The sequence below is a fragment of the Myodes glareolus genome, chromosome 22 (assembly GCF_982192425.1).
Source record: "Myodes glareolus chromosome 22, mMyoGla1.1, whole genome shotgun sequence".
NCBI classification, from domain to species: domain Eukaryota; kingdom Metazoa; phylum Chordata; class Mammalia; order Rodentia; family Cricetidae; genus Myodes; species Myodes glareolus.
Window position 1 is genome coordinate 15,628,008 of NC_142047.1, and position 13,927 is coordinate 15,641,934.

Here is a 13,927-nt window from a genome sequence, read left to right on the forward strand (position 1 = left end):
TTAAAAAAAAAAGGCTGGTGACAGAACCTCCAGGGTGAAGAACAAAGAACCCGGATGTGATAACACACATCTGCTATCCCAGCACTCGGGTGGCTGGGCCAGGAAGATCATGAATTCCAGACTACTCTGGCCTACAAGGCAAAGGAGGAAGGAAAGAAGAAAGGAAAGAGGAAGGGAGGCAGGGAGAGAGGGAGGGAGAGGGAGGGAGGGAGGGAAGAAGGGAGGGAAGGGAGGAAGGGAGGGGGAGGGAAAGAGGGGGGAGGGAGGGAGGGAGGGCAGAGGGAAGGAGGGGGGAGGGAAGGAGGGGGGAGGGAAGGAGGGAGGGTGGGAGGGAGGACAGAGGGAAGGAGGGCAGAGGGAAGGAGGGGGAGGGAGGGAGGGAAGGTGGGAGGGAGGGCAGGCAAAGATAAAACTGAATGAAAAGTTTATAAACTTTGGGGGCCATCTCAGCACTGGAAAAGCTTCTCTAACATGATCTGCCTTCATCTCTCCAACCATAGGAAGAGGCAAGAAGTTAGTGACCCATAAGTGAGCAGATGTGTAACTGACTGGGTGAATAAAGGACAGACGTGGAGGGCACATAGAAAGCAGAGGTTGGGACCCCTGGGACCCTGCCCACCTCCGTCCTCCTCCTGCCTCACCTTGCACGGGGTCGCACTGGGATCATGGTTTTCAGGCTGGGATCATATCTCTCAGAAAAGGATCTTCGCTGGCCTCTCCGATCCAGGTCTGAGATGAGGTAGGGGCCTTCACCCACCATCCTGACGGCGTTCGGGAGCCCTAGACTCTTGGCTTTGGGACAGTTTCACTCTGCAGACAAAGATGGAGAAAGTGTACTGAGAAATGGGGATGTTGGGAGTAAAATCAAAAACCACTGTTGGGCCCAGAGCTCTTCACTTGCTTTGAGCCCTCGGATGGGCTTTTACCCACTAGTCTCAATATCTAGAAAGGACTGTGGCTGGACTACTAATGCCCCTAAACCTACGTTTTGAGTAAGCTTATTTCATTCCTCTTCTATTCCCATCTTGAGTTCACTGGGAGCCATAGATTCTCCTGTGAGGTTTCAATAAGGGTCAACCCATGGGCAAAGCTGGTTCTCAGCCTAGCAAGGCAGCTTCAAAATATATATGGTTTTGTCTCTTCGGTGTGGGTGGCTTCTGTCACACATGTATACCTTTATTTGTCCAGATCCTCCCAGGAGCTCATACATCCACGTCCCCTCCACCTGGATACCCAGGGGGCAAAAGAACTTTGTCAAGGTCACGCCTCAGGATCAGCCTCGACTTGGCAAGTCCGTGGGGCCAATGTCAATAGTAAAAACCCAGAACCCAGGATGAGAGAAATCATTCTGTCTGCCTGGCCGACAGATCAACTGCCCCATTTGTGGAGTTCCCACAGCAGGTTCTCCTTATTTTACGGTCTGGTCCTTTTCTGGAGCCTACCCCTGTGCTTGCCCTGAGTTACCATGGCACCCCTCTCCCCAGGTACAAGAATAATGTCCCTTTATTGTTAAGCTGTGTTAAAATGGTTTCTGTCTCTCTTTAGTAGAGGCCATATCCATACTGTTATATATACACAGGACTCAACTTCCTGTGAGTTCTCTCTGAAACTCTTATGGTTAGTAAGAGGGGTGAAAACAATTCTCACTGAGGCATTGATGACTGGTAAACCACAGAACGGTCCACCCTGGAAATGGCCCTTACGCGGACTCTTTTACAGATGCCTCACTATCGTGAAGAGGAAACTGCGGCTAGGAAAAGGGAAGGACTTCCTTACTCTGAGGATGGCAGTCCCATCTGTAGCAGATCCAGACTTGGGGAAACTGGAGCTTGCTCCTCTTCCCCAGGGAACCTTGGGAAAACTCCTTGCGTGTCCTATGTTACAAGAGGCATGCCTCTGGAACGAGATGCCTTTTTCTCCCCTCACCACAAAATCCGAAAACAAAAGCTCCTTTACTGAAACAGGAAGAATCTTCCCAAGTAGAAGCTGAAACATGAAACCGGATGGGAGAGGCACGTGCTTTATGTGCAATCGATCTGCTCAAAGTCTTTTCGTTCAGGTAATGAATATTAATGACCAGAACACCACAGATGCAGCTCTAGAATCCTAATTCAGTCAGAAAATAGAAATTTCCAAAGTTGCTAACCCTTTTGCTGATGTGGGCCCTGCTCGGTCTGTAAATACAATCTCACACTCCTCTCCAGCCAGGCTTAATGTATTAATGTCCCCTGAACAGAATGCCAACCCCTCCTGCTGTTGCTGGGTCTTCATGCACACAGCTGGAGCAAGCTGGCCCCTCCTACACTTGCCCAGTTCCTGTTCAGACTCTGAGGCTCTAATCACACCTCTCCTTGGCTGAGACAATTTCCTTTCTACACAGACAACTGGGGACTTCATGTCTCTCTCGCTAACAGCCCTACTTTAATCCTTAGCCCCGCCCCTGTACGCACTACCTATTTTGGTGCATGCGTGTCAGCTGGGATTGAGAGTGACAAGTACCTGAAAAGGCTAAAACAGAAATGCTCCCCCCAAAGAAAGAAGAAATGGGCACACAATCGCGCCATTATACTACAAATCGCAGGACAGCATACATTCTAGAAAAAGACACCAAGGTAAGGGTGAGCTAAGAAACTGGGGGCGGGGGAGGAGAGAACATTAAATAGCAGAAGATCCCACAAGCGCCTAAAAAGCAGACATTAAGGAATAGAAAATTTTAAAAACAAAACAACAGCAACCATAAGAAATAAATGGAAGACAAAAAGCAAGCTAATGGACTTAAACTGAATCAGCGATAATTACATTAGATGTACATGAACTCAGCATTTCAACTCTTCAAAACAGAGATTGTCAGACAGTAGAAAAACAAGATCCCATGGCGTGCTATCTACAAGAGACACATTTTCAGTCTGAAGATATAACTAGTCATGGCAGTAAATGCCTGCAAGTGCAGCTATTCAGAAGTTCGGGGTAGAGGGATCATAGATTCAAGTCCTCCCTGGTCAACTTAGCACAACCCTACCTCACAGGAAAAGTAACAACATCAGCAAAGAACTGGACCTAACGCCCAATGTTAGAGGCTCCTGCCACGCCCTAAGTCAATCCAAAGTACCGCTGATATAAACAAAGACATAGGCGAAGAGGCTCAGAAAGGAAAACCCCAATGGTAAGGCGTAAGTATAGAGAAAGACATGAATGGGCTTTGGAGAGGGATGTGTTTCTTAAAGCAAATTTAAAACATAATTAAAGTCTTGACTAAGGCCACCACACTGAAATCTCAAACTTGTCAATCAGTTTAGCCATCAGAGAAATGTAAATCAAAACAACTCTGAGATTCCATCTTATACCTGTAAGAATGGCCAAGATCAAAAACACAGGTGACAACTTATGCTGGAGAGGATGCGGAGTAAAAGGAACACTCCTGCATTGCTGGTGGGAGTGCAAGCTGGTACAGCCCCTTTGGGTATCAGTATGGCAATTTCTCAGAAAATTAGGAAACAACCTACCTCAAGACCCAGCAATATCACTTTTGGGTATATATTCAAAGGATGCTCAATCATGCCACAAGGACACGTGCTCAATTATGTTCATAGCAGCATTGTTTGTCATAGCCAGTACCTGGAAACAACCTAAAGATCCCTTGACCAAAGAATGGATAAGGAAAATGTGGTACATTTACACAATGGAGTCTATACAGCAGAAAATAAAAAGCAAAAAAACAAACAAAAAAAATCTTAAAATTTGCAGACCAATGAATGGAGCTAGACAACATCATATTGAGTGAGATATCCCTGACCCAGAAAGACAAAGATCATATGTACTCACTCATAAGTGACTTTTAGACAGGAAGCAAAGAAAAACCATTCTACAATTCACAATCCTGGAGAACCTAAACACCTAAGAGAGGCATACAAGGATCTAATCTACATGGAAAGTGGAAAAAAACAACAGGATCTCCTGAGTAAATTGTGAGTTTGGGGACAATGGGAGAGGGTAGAAGGGAAGGGGAGAGGAAAGTAAGGGAGCAGAGAAAATATATAGCTCAATAAAACAATTTAAAAAATCTTGTAAAAATGGAATATACCTAAAGGAAAGGGAAAAAAAGACCACCAACGCTAGCCCATACTACTATATCCAGCAAAACTGTCAATCACAACTATTGAAGAAAGAAAAACATTGCACAATAAAATGAAGTCTAACTAATTTTTATCTATAAGTCCAGGTCTAAGAAGGCACTAGAAGGAACAATTCAGTCCAAAGATGTTGACTACATCCAAGAATACAAGAAAATAATAATCACAGAACAGTAAATCATCAAAATCCACATCACAGCAACAAATTAGCAGGAATCAACGAACACTGTTCATTAACAACACTCTATATTAATAACCTCATATCCCCAATAAAATGATACAAACTAGCCAGGTAGTGGTGGCGCACGCCTTTAATCCCAGCACTCAGGAGGCAGAGGCAGGTGGATCTTTGTGAGTTTGAGGCCAGCCTGGTCTACAAGAGCTAGTTCCAGGATAGGCTCCAAAGCTACAGAGAAACCCTGTCTCGAAAAAAAAAACAAAAAACAAACAAACAAAAAAAAAAAGACACAAGCTAATAGATTGGATTAGAAAGCAGTGTCCACCTTTCTGCTGCTTCCAAGAAACACATTATTTGGATAGGCATTTCCTTGATACAAGCTAGAATTATCTGTAAAGAAGAATCTCAGTTGAGCAAAGGCCTCCATCATTTTGCCTGCAGGCAAGTCTGCAGTGCATTTTTTTTTTTTTTAATTAACGACTGATGTGGGAGAACCCAGCTCACTGTGAGCCGTGTCATCCCTGGGCTGGAGTTCCTGGATGTGTCAGAAAATGAGATGAGCAAGTCACACACAGCAATGCGGTCCACCTTGTTCCTCCACAGCCCCTGCTTCAGTTCCTGCCTCCAGGTTCCTGGTGTGAGTGCCCGTATTGATTTCCCTTCATGGTGGACTGCGTTGTGGAAGCAAAAGTGTAAGTAAACCCTTTCCTCCCCAGGCTGCCTTTCGTCTGGGTGTTTCGTCACAGCAAAATAAACCCTAACTAAGACAATAATCATATAAAAAACTTGTCGATCAGAAAGCATTATTAAATAAAACATTAAGCAATCTGTTGATGTAAATACAATCCTTTGACTGTAAAGAATTAGTGTGTGAAATCTATAAAAGATTTCAATCGACCAATAATGAATAAATACTCAATTCGGAAGGTAAACAAAAGATGTAGCTAGGCAATTGACAGGTGAGCTCACGGAGCACACAAAGCCGGGTGTGGTGGCACACCAGCACCGACAGGATAAGTCAGGAGTGACTTTAAGGTCAGTCTGTGCTCTACAGTAAGAACCTGTCACAACAAAACAACAGCAATGCTTTTCAAAACCCGCAGGAAAACACGCTTGGCCTCTAAGTTGCAGTAATGTTAAAACCACGATAACCTCTACCTAGATTCTTCAAATAGGTAATATTATCAAGCCTGGAAGTTGTAGGTCTTGGCATAGCTAAAGAGCACAGCCACTCTTAAATCCTGTTGGTGAGGAAGTAAATTGTGCCAATAATTTATGAATCAATTTGTCAGCATCTGGTCAAGTTCAAGATTATCCTATCAACAGAGACAGCAGTCAGGCAAGCACAGGGCAGATGATGCAGTCTCCATGCTTGAGCAATTGCACAGAAAGTAACCTAAAGTTTGCAAGCTCGTTTTCACTCCCCTCTCAGATTCTCTCCGGCCTGTTTTCTTCCTTCTCTCAGGCTTATTGGTATCAAGACCGGAATGCAACATAAAGCACACACACCAGCAAGCAACCCGCAGACAGTGGCATCTCATGAAAACATGCTTTAGAGACTTCCCCAAGAATGTGTGTAGCGACTGCTTGCCGTATCTTCAACACGCACAGTCAAGAAAACAGCTTGACAAACTGTATACTACCAACACAGTGTGTTACCACTTCAAACTAAGGGCAAGTGAGCAAGGCCCTCATAACCGCCTATGTGAGGAGCACACGCCGTAAGCGGGGTGGGGTGGTAAGGAACAAGACAAAGGAAACACATAACAGTGTGAGCAAGCGAGTTAGCAAGCTGACCAATGTTAAGGATCTGAGACTTGCTCCTACTCTGCAGACAGTCGAGGGTGTCAGGGCCCCTGAGCAAAGGTCACAGCAAGTTTTTCCTACAAGGCTTCCCTGGTGCTTGTCAGAAATCCTTTCTCAGCCTTCTCTACCGAAGGCTCCATCTCTGTAGCCCTCTCCTGACTTTTCTGCATTCATTGCATGCCTCTCACCTTGCTCTCTTCAGCTGCAACCATCGAGGGAAGCAGAGTCCCGGGCCTGGCTCAGTCGCTGTTGTCACTCTTGTTCCTGCAGCAATGCCCTGGCTACTGCCACAGCAGGAGTGATAGTCACACTGGGGTCCCTGACCTGCTACCTCCATGGTCTCTCTCTGGCTGGGGGCCTCTTCCATGTCCACTCCCTGCTCGCTATGACCGGCTCAGAGGGAGGAGAGCAAATCAGGTAAAGAAGAGAAGGGAGCTCAGGAGTATTACAGAATCTAGAAAATGAAAGATCCAAGAAGACTAGGCACAGCAAAGAGCCTCTGTGTGCGAACCTCCTCCTGGCCAAGACAACATGCTTCAGCCAGCTCGGCCACAAGCTCCCGTCATCGCTCAACACAGCCCTCACGTTGCATTTATGTAGAAAATGCATAATCTCCCCTAAACGGAAGCCCAGGCACACAGGAGCGCTCTGCAAAATAGCCTGAGCTGAAGTTTGCGTGGGGGCCGTGGGTTGTGCCGCAGTGCTAAAAGTTAAAGTCCAATGTCCTGCTTTTGATTGCTGAGTGATTGAAGATGCTTATCATTTTGATGATTCTGGTTATATAAGAATCCACGTTCCCGAGAAATAAGCAATCAGAGGAAGTGCAGCAAATTATCTGAGACTTTCAAATGTGTCAATAAAAATAGTAAAAGTCAAGCGTGGGGACGCACACCTGCAGTTTAAGCCCAGAGCTCGGGCACAGGGGTCTGGAGGTCACAGACGGTGCTAATAAATAATGCATGCAGAGAATATTAAAGTCATCCCAGCAGCTTGTTATTTCGTCTGAGTATAGCTGAAATTTCTTATCATTATTCTTTCCATCTTTCTGTGAATTTGAAATCATTTAAAAATGAAAAGTTAGACATTTGAAGAAGAAGGAACCCTAGAGGGAATGTGTTGTTTTCCTTCTGTAAACTGATTGCCATTTCCCTGTGGTCCCTGCTTGAATCCCGGGGACCAGAGAGAACACACACATGCCTCTGTCATTTGAAGGCAATCACCGTGTTTTGTTTTAGCTCGCAGCCAGCCTCCAGACGCTATTCCTTCCTTGCCCGGTCTCAATTTCTGTTCCTCCACCCTGACAAACCCTATCTGCCTCATATGTGACTTCTGGTCTCTTGCTCACCTCTTAAGTGGTGAAGGAGCCTGTCAGCAGCTACTCTAAGTTGTCAAATAGCCCAAGATTCCCCGCAACAAAAAAAGCCAGCCTCCGTGCTGTCCAGCACAGAAGGCCGTACCTAGGAAACTGGAGCCGGGAGAGCTGATTTCCTTCCACACTCCACAGGGTCTGTCGAGCAAAGGCGTCCTAAGATGGTGTGGAAGCTCTGCAGCTGGATCGGTGTTTTACTAAAATTGGCAGCTGGGGGGTGGGGGGTGGAGTGAGACTCTTTAAATCAGGAAGTGTGCTTTGGGTAACATCTCTCTCCCGTCTGGCGTGCCATCCTTTGCCAGCAGCAGTGCCAGGAGCAGGAAGCTGCCTAGAGTGAGGAAGGCGCTTGCCAGCCGTCACGGAGAAGCAGGAGCAGAAGGGCGGGGGAGGCACATTGATGGGCAGCGTGCTAGGCAGAGGACCCTGCAGCCATCATTCATGATGGAGCCCCTCAGGACTGGCAGGAGATTGCCAACCGGCCCTGGAGCCCCTTGCTGTTTTCAGGTTAGGGGGTTCCTAACCTATCTTCAATCTACTGGGCAGGCAAAAGCAGAGAAGGATCTACTCAGAACAAAGAGCACAAACATACACAATTTAGGAGTCCATTTTACATGGTCTGCATAGTTCTTTTTTTTTTTCAGTTTTAGAAAACGTATTAAGAGTAGCACATTTTCTTTAAAGGATTTCTTGCTTGGCCAAAAAGATCTCGACAGGTCCTATGGTTATAATCAGATACTGCAAGAGCCGACACCATGCTCCTCTGAGTCACAGTCTTCAGCACCACTACTGGCCCCTGGCTCTGAGCTTCAGGGCTCCCGACCTTCATCGTCACATGGGCACTGTGGTTCACCTCATTCTGTATTTGTTTTTCTCTACCTGTGACTGTGTTCACAGTAAGAGGAGAAAAGATGTCTAGAGGGCAGCTTTATGAGAAACACCCTCTATGCCTGTTCCTGTGATCTCTTACACTTTTCTTGCCTCTCTGACTCGGAATATGTACAAGGGCACATTGCAGGTCAGACTTCTGATGTCACTTCACGTCTGCAACGGTTGTCCTTCCTCAAGACTCCATCGAACCTTTGCGGCTACATCTTTCACCAGAAAACCTGTCTCCGTCTCCCCATGAATCCTCTCTCTCCCCCTTCTCCCTCTGTCCCTCCTCTTCCTTTTCCCTCCCTGCCCCCTCCATGCCTCTCTCACACACTCTCATTCTTGGCTGCTAGGGACTGAATCCAAGGCTTGACACATGCTGCTGAACTACATCCCAACACAGTAAATCCATTTTTAATGTACAGTATCCAAAGCCTCATACCCTCCTCCCAACTTCCTTCAAGACCTGAGTTGCCTGCAGTCCAGAGGAGAAGCTTTAGGTGATTTTTTTCCCTCTGGCCTCTCACTTCTACCACTCAGCCATATTGGCTGAGCCCAGTACCCTACGGTCAGTCAGCCTAAAACGTTAATCTTGAGTGATGAGGAGCTGGTGTCAGAGTTGGAAGCTGGTAGGGAAAGTCCACAGACAAGCACCAGAAAGGCCAAGGGCTGTCTGCTCAAGTCCTCTCATGCCTAAAGAGTCTAAAATGGTAGCTGGTGGAGGTGTTTACAAATGACGTCACCCATTTAGGACAGAGATGGTCTACCATGACTAAAGAAAAATAAGAACTCTCATTTTAAAGCTGTGAGAACCACATAGTAATGCAGCGTGAATTCAAGATCGTTCTCAAAAGAATTAATCTCTCAGAGAAACTGTGAGCACTACCCTGCGAGCCTGCATGTGAGTATGTGCGTGGGCATGCACATGACTGAAGGACCTCACTTACTCAATGTAGGGCTTCTATACACCACAGCTGTTCAAACCCTGTCTCATTTCTATTTCTTTTTTTTCTTTCACATACCACAAGGCTCCAAAACTAGAATTGTCCCGGCCTCTTTCAGCTCTGGGAATCCCAAGCCAAAGCTTCCTCCTACAGAGGCAGACAAGGTCATCCATGTCCCCCACACCCTAGGTGACCTGTACCTAGGGAGGGGTGACAGAGGCCCCTCAGAACTAACTGGGGGCCACTAGTTGCAACAGAGATGAGTTTTGCCTGAGCAGGGGATGAGGTGGTGAGGGAGAATGGCTGGAAGCCATGGCCGCGGCCCTTCTTACCTAGCCTCCTCCACTACAGACCGCAGGTTTAGTTTCCCTGGTCCCACCTGCCGGGGGCCCTCCTCTCCAACTGCCCCATTCAACTGCCACTCCTGCCACACCTGGGGAGGGAACTCTGGGGCAGCCAACATTCCCTCGGGCCCACATCAAAGGGCACTGCCCCATCCCAGGATTGCTCTGCAGGACACTGGGCTCTTGCAGAGGACATCAGAGCTCACAGACCAAGCTGGCCTAGCCTCTCCTCAGCCTCCCCAGCATGCCTTTGTCTCTGAGGAGATGAATCATCCTCCAACCCCCATCCCATTCCCTGAGGAAACCAAGGAGCAGAGGCCTCCCACAGCAGACTCCAGCACAGGTCAGCAGAGCTGAGGTCATTGCCCACATTTCCTGACTGCTACTCCAGACTAAACCCATTTCTGGTCCTGTGTTCCTTCTGAAAATGCCAACTATAGGGACTGGAAGGTGGTAAGAAACTAACCTTCAAAATAGAAAATCCCATTCATGCATGCACGCATTCATTCATTTAACAGAAATCAGGGGGGAATTTGAGTTCTTTTTTTCCCCCTTGCATTGAACAAATGCTCAGCCTGAGACTAGAACTCACTCTTGTGCACAGAACTCTACAGTGAGCACTATGTACCTGGGAGCAGAGGGCTTGTCTGACTCCTTAGTGGCTTCTGTACCTTGTCCAGAGTAGATTACAAATCATAAAGTTGTAGAAGGGTGTCACTGTGGCCATTAATGGGTGCAGAAGTAGTAAGGCCTCTGATGCCACTGTAACCATGAATGGGTACCGAAGGAGCAGAGCCTCTGATCTCAGAAACAGCAAACCATGGTTGGCTTCAAAGTGCTGTGGAACCCCTCAGAAGACTTCTGCCGAGTGTACTTGGCCTGAAGGACTCCTTTTGCTGTGGTCCAGTTGGAGGTTTGCTTTCCCGAGTTTTAGTCACCTGCAGTCAACTGAAAATGTTAGATGGAAGACTCTAGAAGCAAACCCTTCCGAAGGTTTTATTTCATTGGAGCCCACTGGGAGGAGGGAGATAAAACTTGGACAACCCTGACTCTGGACATCCCTGCTGTCAGTCACTCGGGAGCCAACTAGGTTATCGGCTCCACTGTCAACAGAACCACAGTGATCATGCTCAAGCGACCCTTATTTTGCTTACATCATAACCCGAAAGCACCAGAGCTGTGATGCTGGTGATTCTATTACAGCGCATGAATTGTTCTACTTTATTATTATTTATTGCAGTTATTCTCTTACTGAGCCTGACCCCTGCATTGACTTTTAGCACGTGTCGGTAGAGGGGAAAGCGTCATATGATAGAGGGCTCAGGGCCAGGTGCTGTCTCAGCCTTCCACTGGGTGTGGGGAGGGGAAGTGGGGGAGTCTTGGAACACATTCTTCACAGACCACAGAGACTTGCTCTATTTCAGACCTACCGGGTCTCAGCTTTGCCGATTCCTCCCTCTGCTGGTGGTTTCTGGCTTCTGCATTTCCTGCAGAAATTGGGTTGCATTTGTCTGCCTGCAATAAACCTGACGTTTTTCTCCCGGTCCTGCAGGGAGGTAGAAGCGTGGTCACTGGACAATTGGATAGTAAAATGGATGTTCCAAGGGGAGTGGGATGAACTCTGGGAAAGTTCTCTTCGCATATGCCTGGAGTGCCTCCTCCCTCCTCGATGGGTGCAAATTGCTGCTAATAATATCATTTGACATTTATCAAGCCCTTTGCTTGATCTTCACAACAGCCTCGGGATGCCTCCGAAGCCCAGCCAGACTCTCTTTCAAAGTCTTCCAAACAGATCCAGATATGACATGCTTACCAAAGGAGGATGCTGGGTTTGCCTCCATCTTCATGCGAGGCAGAGCAGAGATGGATTTCTCCTAAGACGGTATTCTGAGGCTATGCCAAATGGTACCAAAGATGGGATCTTGAGGTCAGATTCTGGAGCAGAATGACACAGAGGGGCCATAGGTCTCTGCATAAAGGAATCATCCAGAAGAGATGAGCTCCCACCTCACACAGCAACCAGGACTCATCCTAGATGAGGGAGCAGAAACTCAGCTGAATGAGCATGCCTGGGATGGAAGGAGCACAGGAATGCATTGCAGGATGAGAAGGAAAGTCGGGCATCCTCACTACAGCCTGGCATAGTGGCACACCCCTATCTCAGCCCTTGGCAGCAAGAGGGACTGAATCTGAAGGGTCAGTAGTTTGAGGTCAGCCTGTTAGATGCTGGGATGAAAGAGGAGGAAGGGAGGGAGGGAGGAAAGGACAGAGGGAGGGACAAAGGGAGGGACAAAGGGAGAGAGGAAGAGAGGAAATGAGGGAAGGAGGGAGGAAGGGAAGAAACCTTGCTGTATTTTCTCACCCTTTGAAAAATTCTAAATGTACACTGTCAAGCCTAAGGGTGTCTAAAACAATGGATTCGTCAACTGCTAGACGCACCATCCAGAAAAGGGACCAGGTCCTAGGCCAAGTGTCTGCAAGTTCCCAGCAGCAAGCTAAGGAGCCCCTGGAAAATGTCCTCCGTGGAGTGGAGTTGAGAGCTTGATTTTATGCCTTGGGGAAGGGAAGTCTGTAGGATGCCCACTCCACCCCACATCCACCCCATTCTCATCCCACCCCACCCCACTCCCGCCCCTGGCTACAGACAGAGGGAGAGATGGCCCAGAAGGGAAGCTTGGACCAGAACATGGGCCTTTAGAGTCACCATGCCCCCATGTCTTGCTGCTTCCCTATCCCTCTTGTCTTTTCCCCTCTGTCTTATAACCAGAGAGCAAGCACACCTGTTCAAAGTCAGTCTGACCTTCAGAGGAAGCCACCTCTTCTGCCGGAGTCAGGTCCCTCTATCAGACCAAAGGGATGAATTAGAGGAATGTTGGTATTATTAATCTTTTCCATGCCATGGGCCTCTTTGATACTCTTGTGTATTTTCAGGATAGTTCTTCAAATGTTGAAGACAAGATATACAGAACTACAGATAGCCAATTATATTAAAAATGGGTTATGATTTTGAAAAAAAAAAGCTGGATATTATGAAACATAGTCTGCTGTGTGACACCCTAAGTAACACGATCTAGAAGGAGGTCTCCTGATCAATTCACGTGAGGCTTGTGAAAACTGGGTAACTAAACGAGGCTTGAGAATGCCAATGGGGGCACTGGCCACACGAGGGGCACAGGTGTGGCGTGTTTGGTGTGCCTCTGTTATAATAAAGAAAAATGCTAAATTTCAACTAGTAAAACTGATGATATATTTGTTTTCTGCTCTGGCCCACCCCATGGACCACAGGGCAACTTCCAGATCGGCCATCTGTGAGGCCGCTTCTAACACGGACATGGTTGGAGTCCACAGAATTATCAGATGAAGCACAGGGATAGAATGGGGCTGTGTAGGGGAAAGGGTTAGGATTTCTTTTTTCTGAGATAGAGCTCTACTATGTCGGCCCTGGTGTCCTAGAACTTACTGTGTAGACCAGGTTGGCCTCAAACTCAGAGAGATCTGCCCACCGCTGCCTCTCAAATGCTGGCGCTGCCAGAGTCCGCCACCTAGCCCTGGGTTAGGATTTGACAGTCTTGAGAACTAGCACCAGAATATCTCATGGGTGGAAACAGTTTTTGCTTTGAGAACTACCTGGTAGACATAGTGGCCCATATCTGTAACTCCAGGCGCGTGAAAGGTTAGGAGTGCAAGGCTACAAGTTCAAGGCCGGCTTGGACCACGTAGTGAGTTTGGAGCCAGTTTGGACAACAGAGTGAATGCAAGGCCAACTATGGCCACAGAGTGAGACCCTGCTTTAATTCATTAAAATAAATGATTTAGCTGCTGTTGACTTTGAGAATGGGTCCAGAAAGGGAGGCTGCTGGAAGAGATGGAGACGGGGAACGGGTGGGGCCCCTGTGGATGGGGGCAGAGGTCTCTCTCCTGTCCTCTGACTCAGGTCTGGGTCTTCTGTGCTGAATTCTCTGTAGATTATTGCAGTTCTGAGTCGGCTGAGCCTTCCAGCAATTATTGGGAAGAAGCTGCCATCTGCTGACCAACTTGAGGAAAGCGTGGCTGCAAGGTTAGTGCCTAGGAAGAAGCATTACGGGGAGGTTGCTGTTTGGGGAGGGCATCCTCTTGGTACAGAGGCTGCCACACAGCAAGTCGGGGTGGGGGTGGGGAGCAGAGCCCGGTAAGTGGAGGAATTTTCAACTGGCAAACTCTGGCCTGGCAGAAACCGGGTGGGATGGCACTAGCTGCTTCTGTTGCTTTTCGGGAGTCAGAAAGCAAGGAAAGGAGCCCAGGGGAGC

At 47.7% G+C, this 13,927-nt stretch overlaps 1 protein-coding gene across 2 annotated transcripts in view; it reads right to left on the bottom strand.

Moving 5' to 3' along the window:
• The window catches only part of Abcc12 (ATP binding cassette subfamily C member 12), a 77,623-nt gene extending 67,905 nt beyond the window's left edge, over positions 1–9,718 (bottom strand). For both annotated transcript variants that reach the window (XR_014999167.2, XM_085682047.2), the window contains exons 1-2: positions 9,630–9,718; positions 642–810 (exon numbers count right to left, since the gene is read on the bottom strand). Coding sequence is in view for 1 of the 2 variants with exons in the window: in XM_085682047.2 (XP_085538173.2) it covers positions 642–760 (119 nt within the window). In the remaining variant the exon portion in view is untranslated. The remainder of the gene's footprint in view (positions 1–641; positions 811–9,629) is intronic.
• Positions 9,719–13,927: the final 4,209 nt, after the last annotated feature.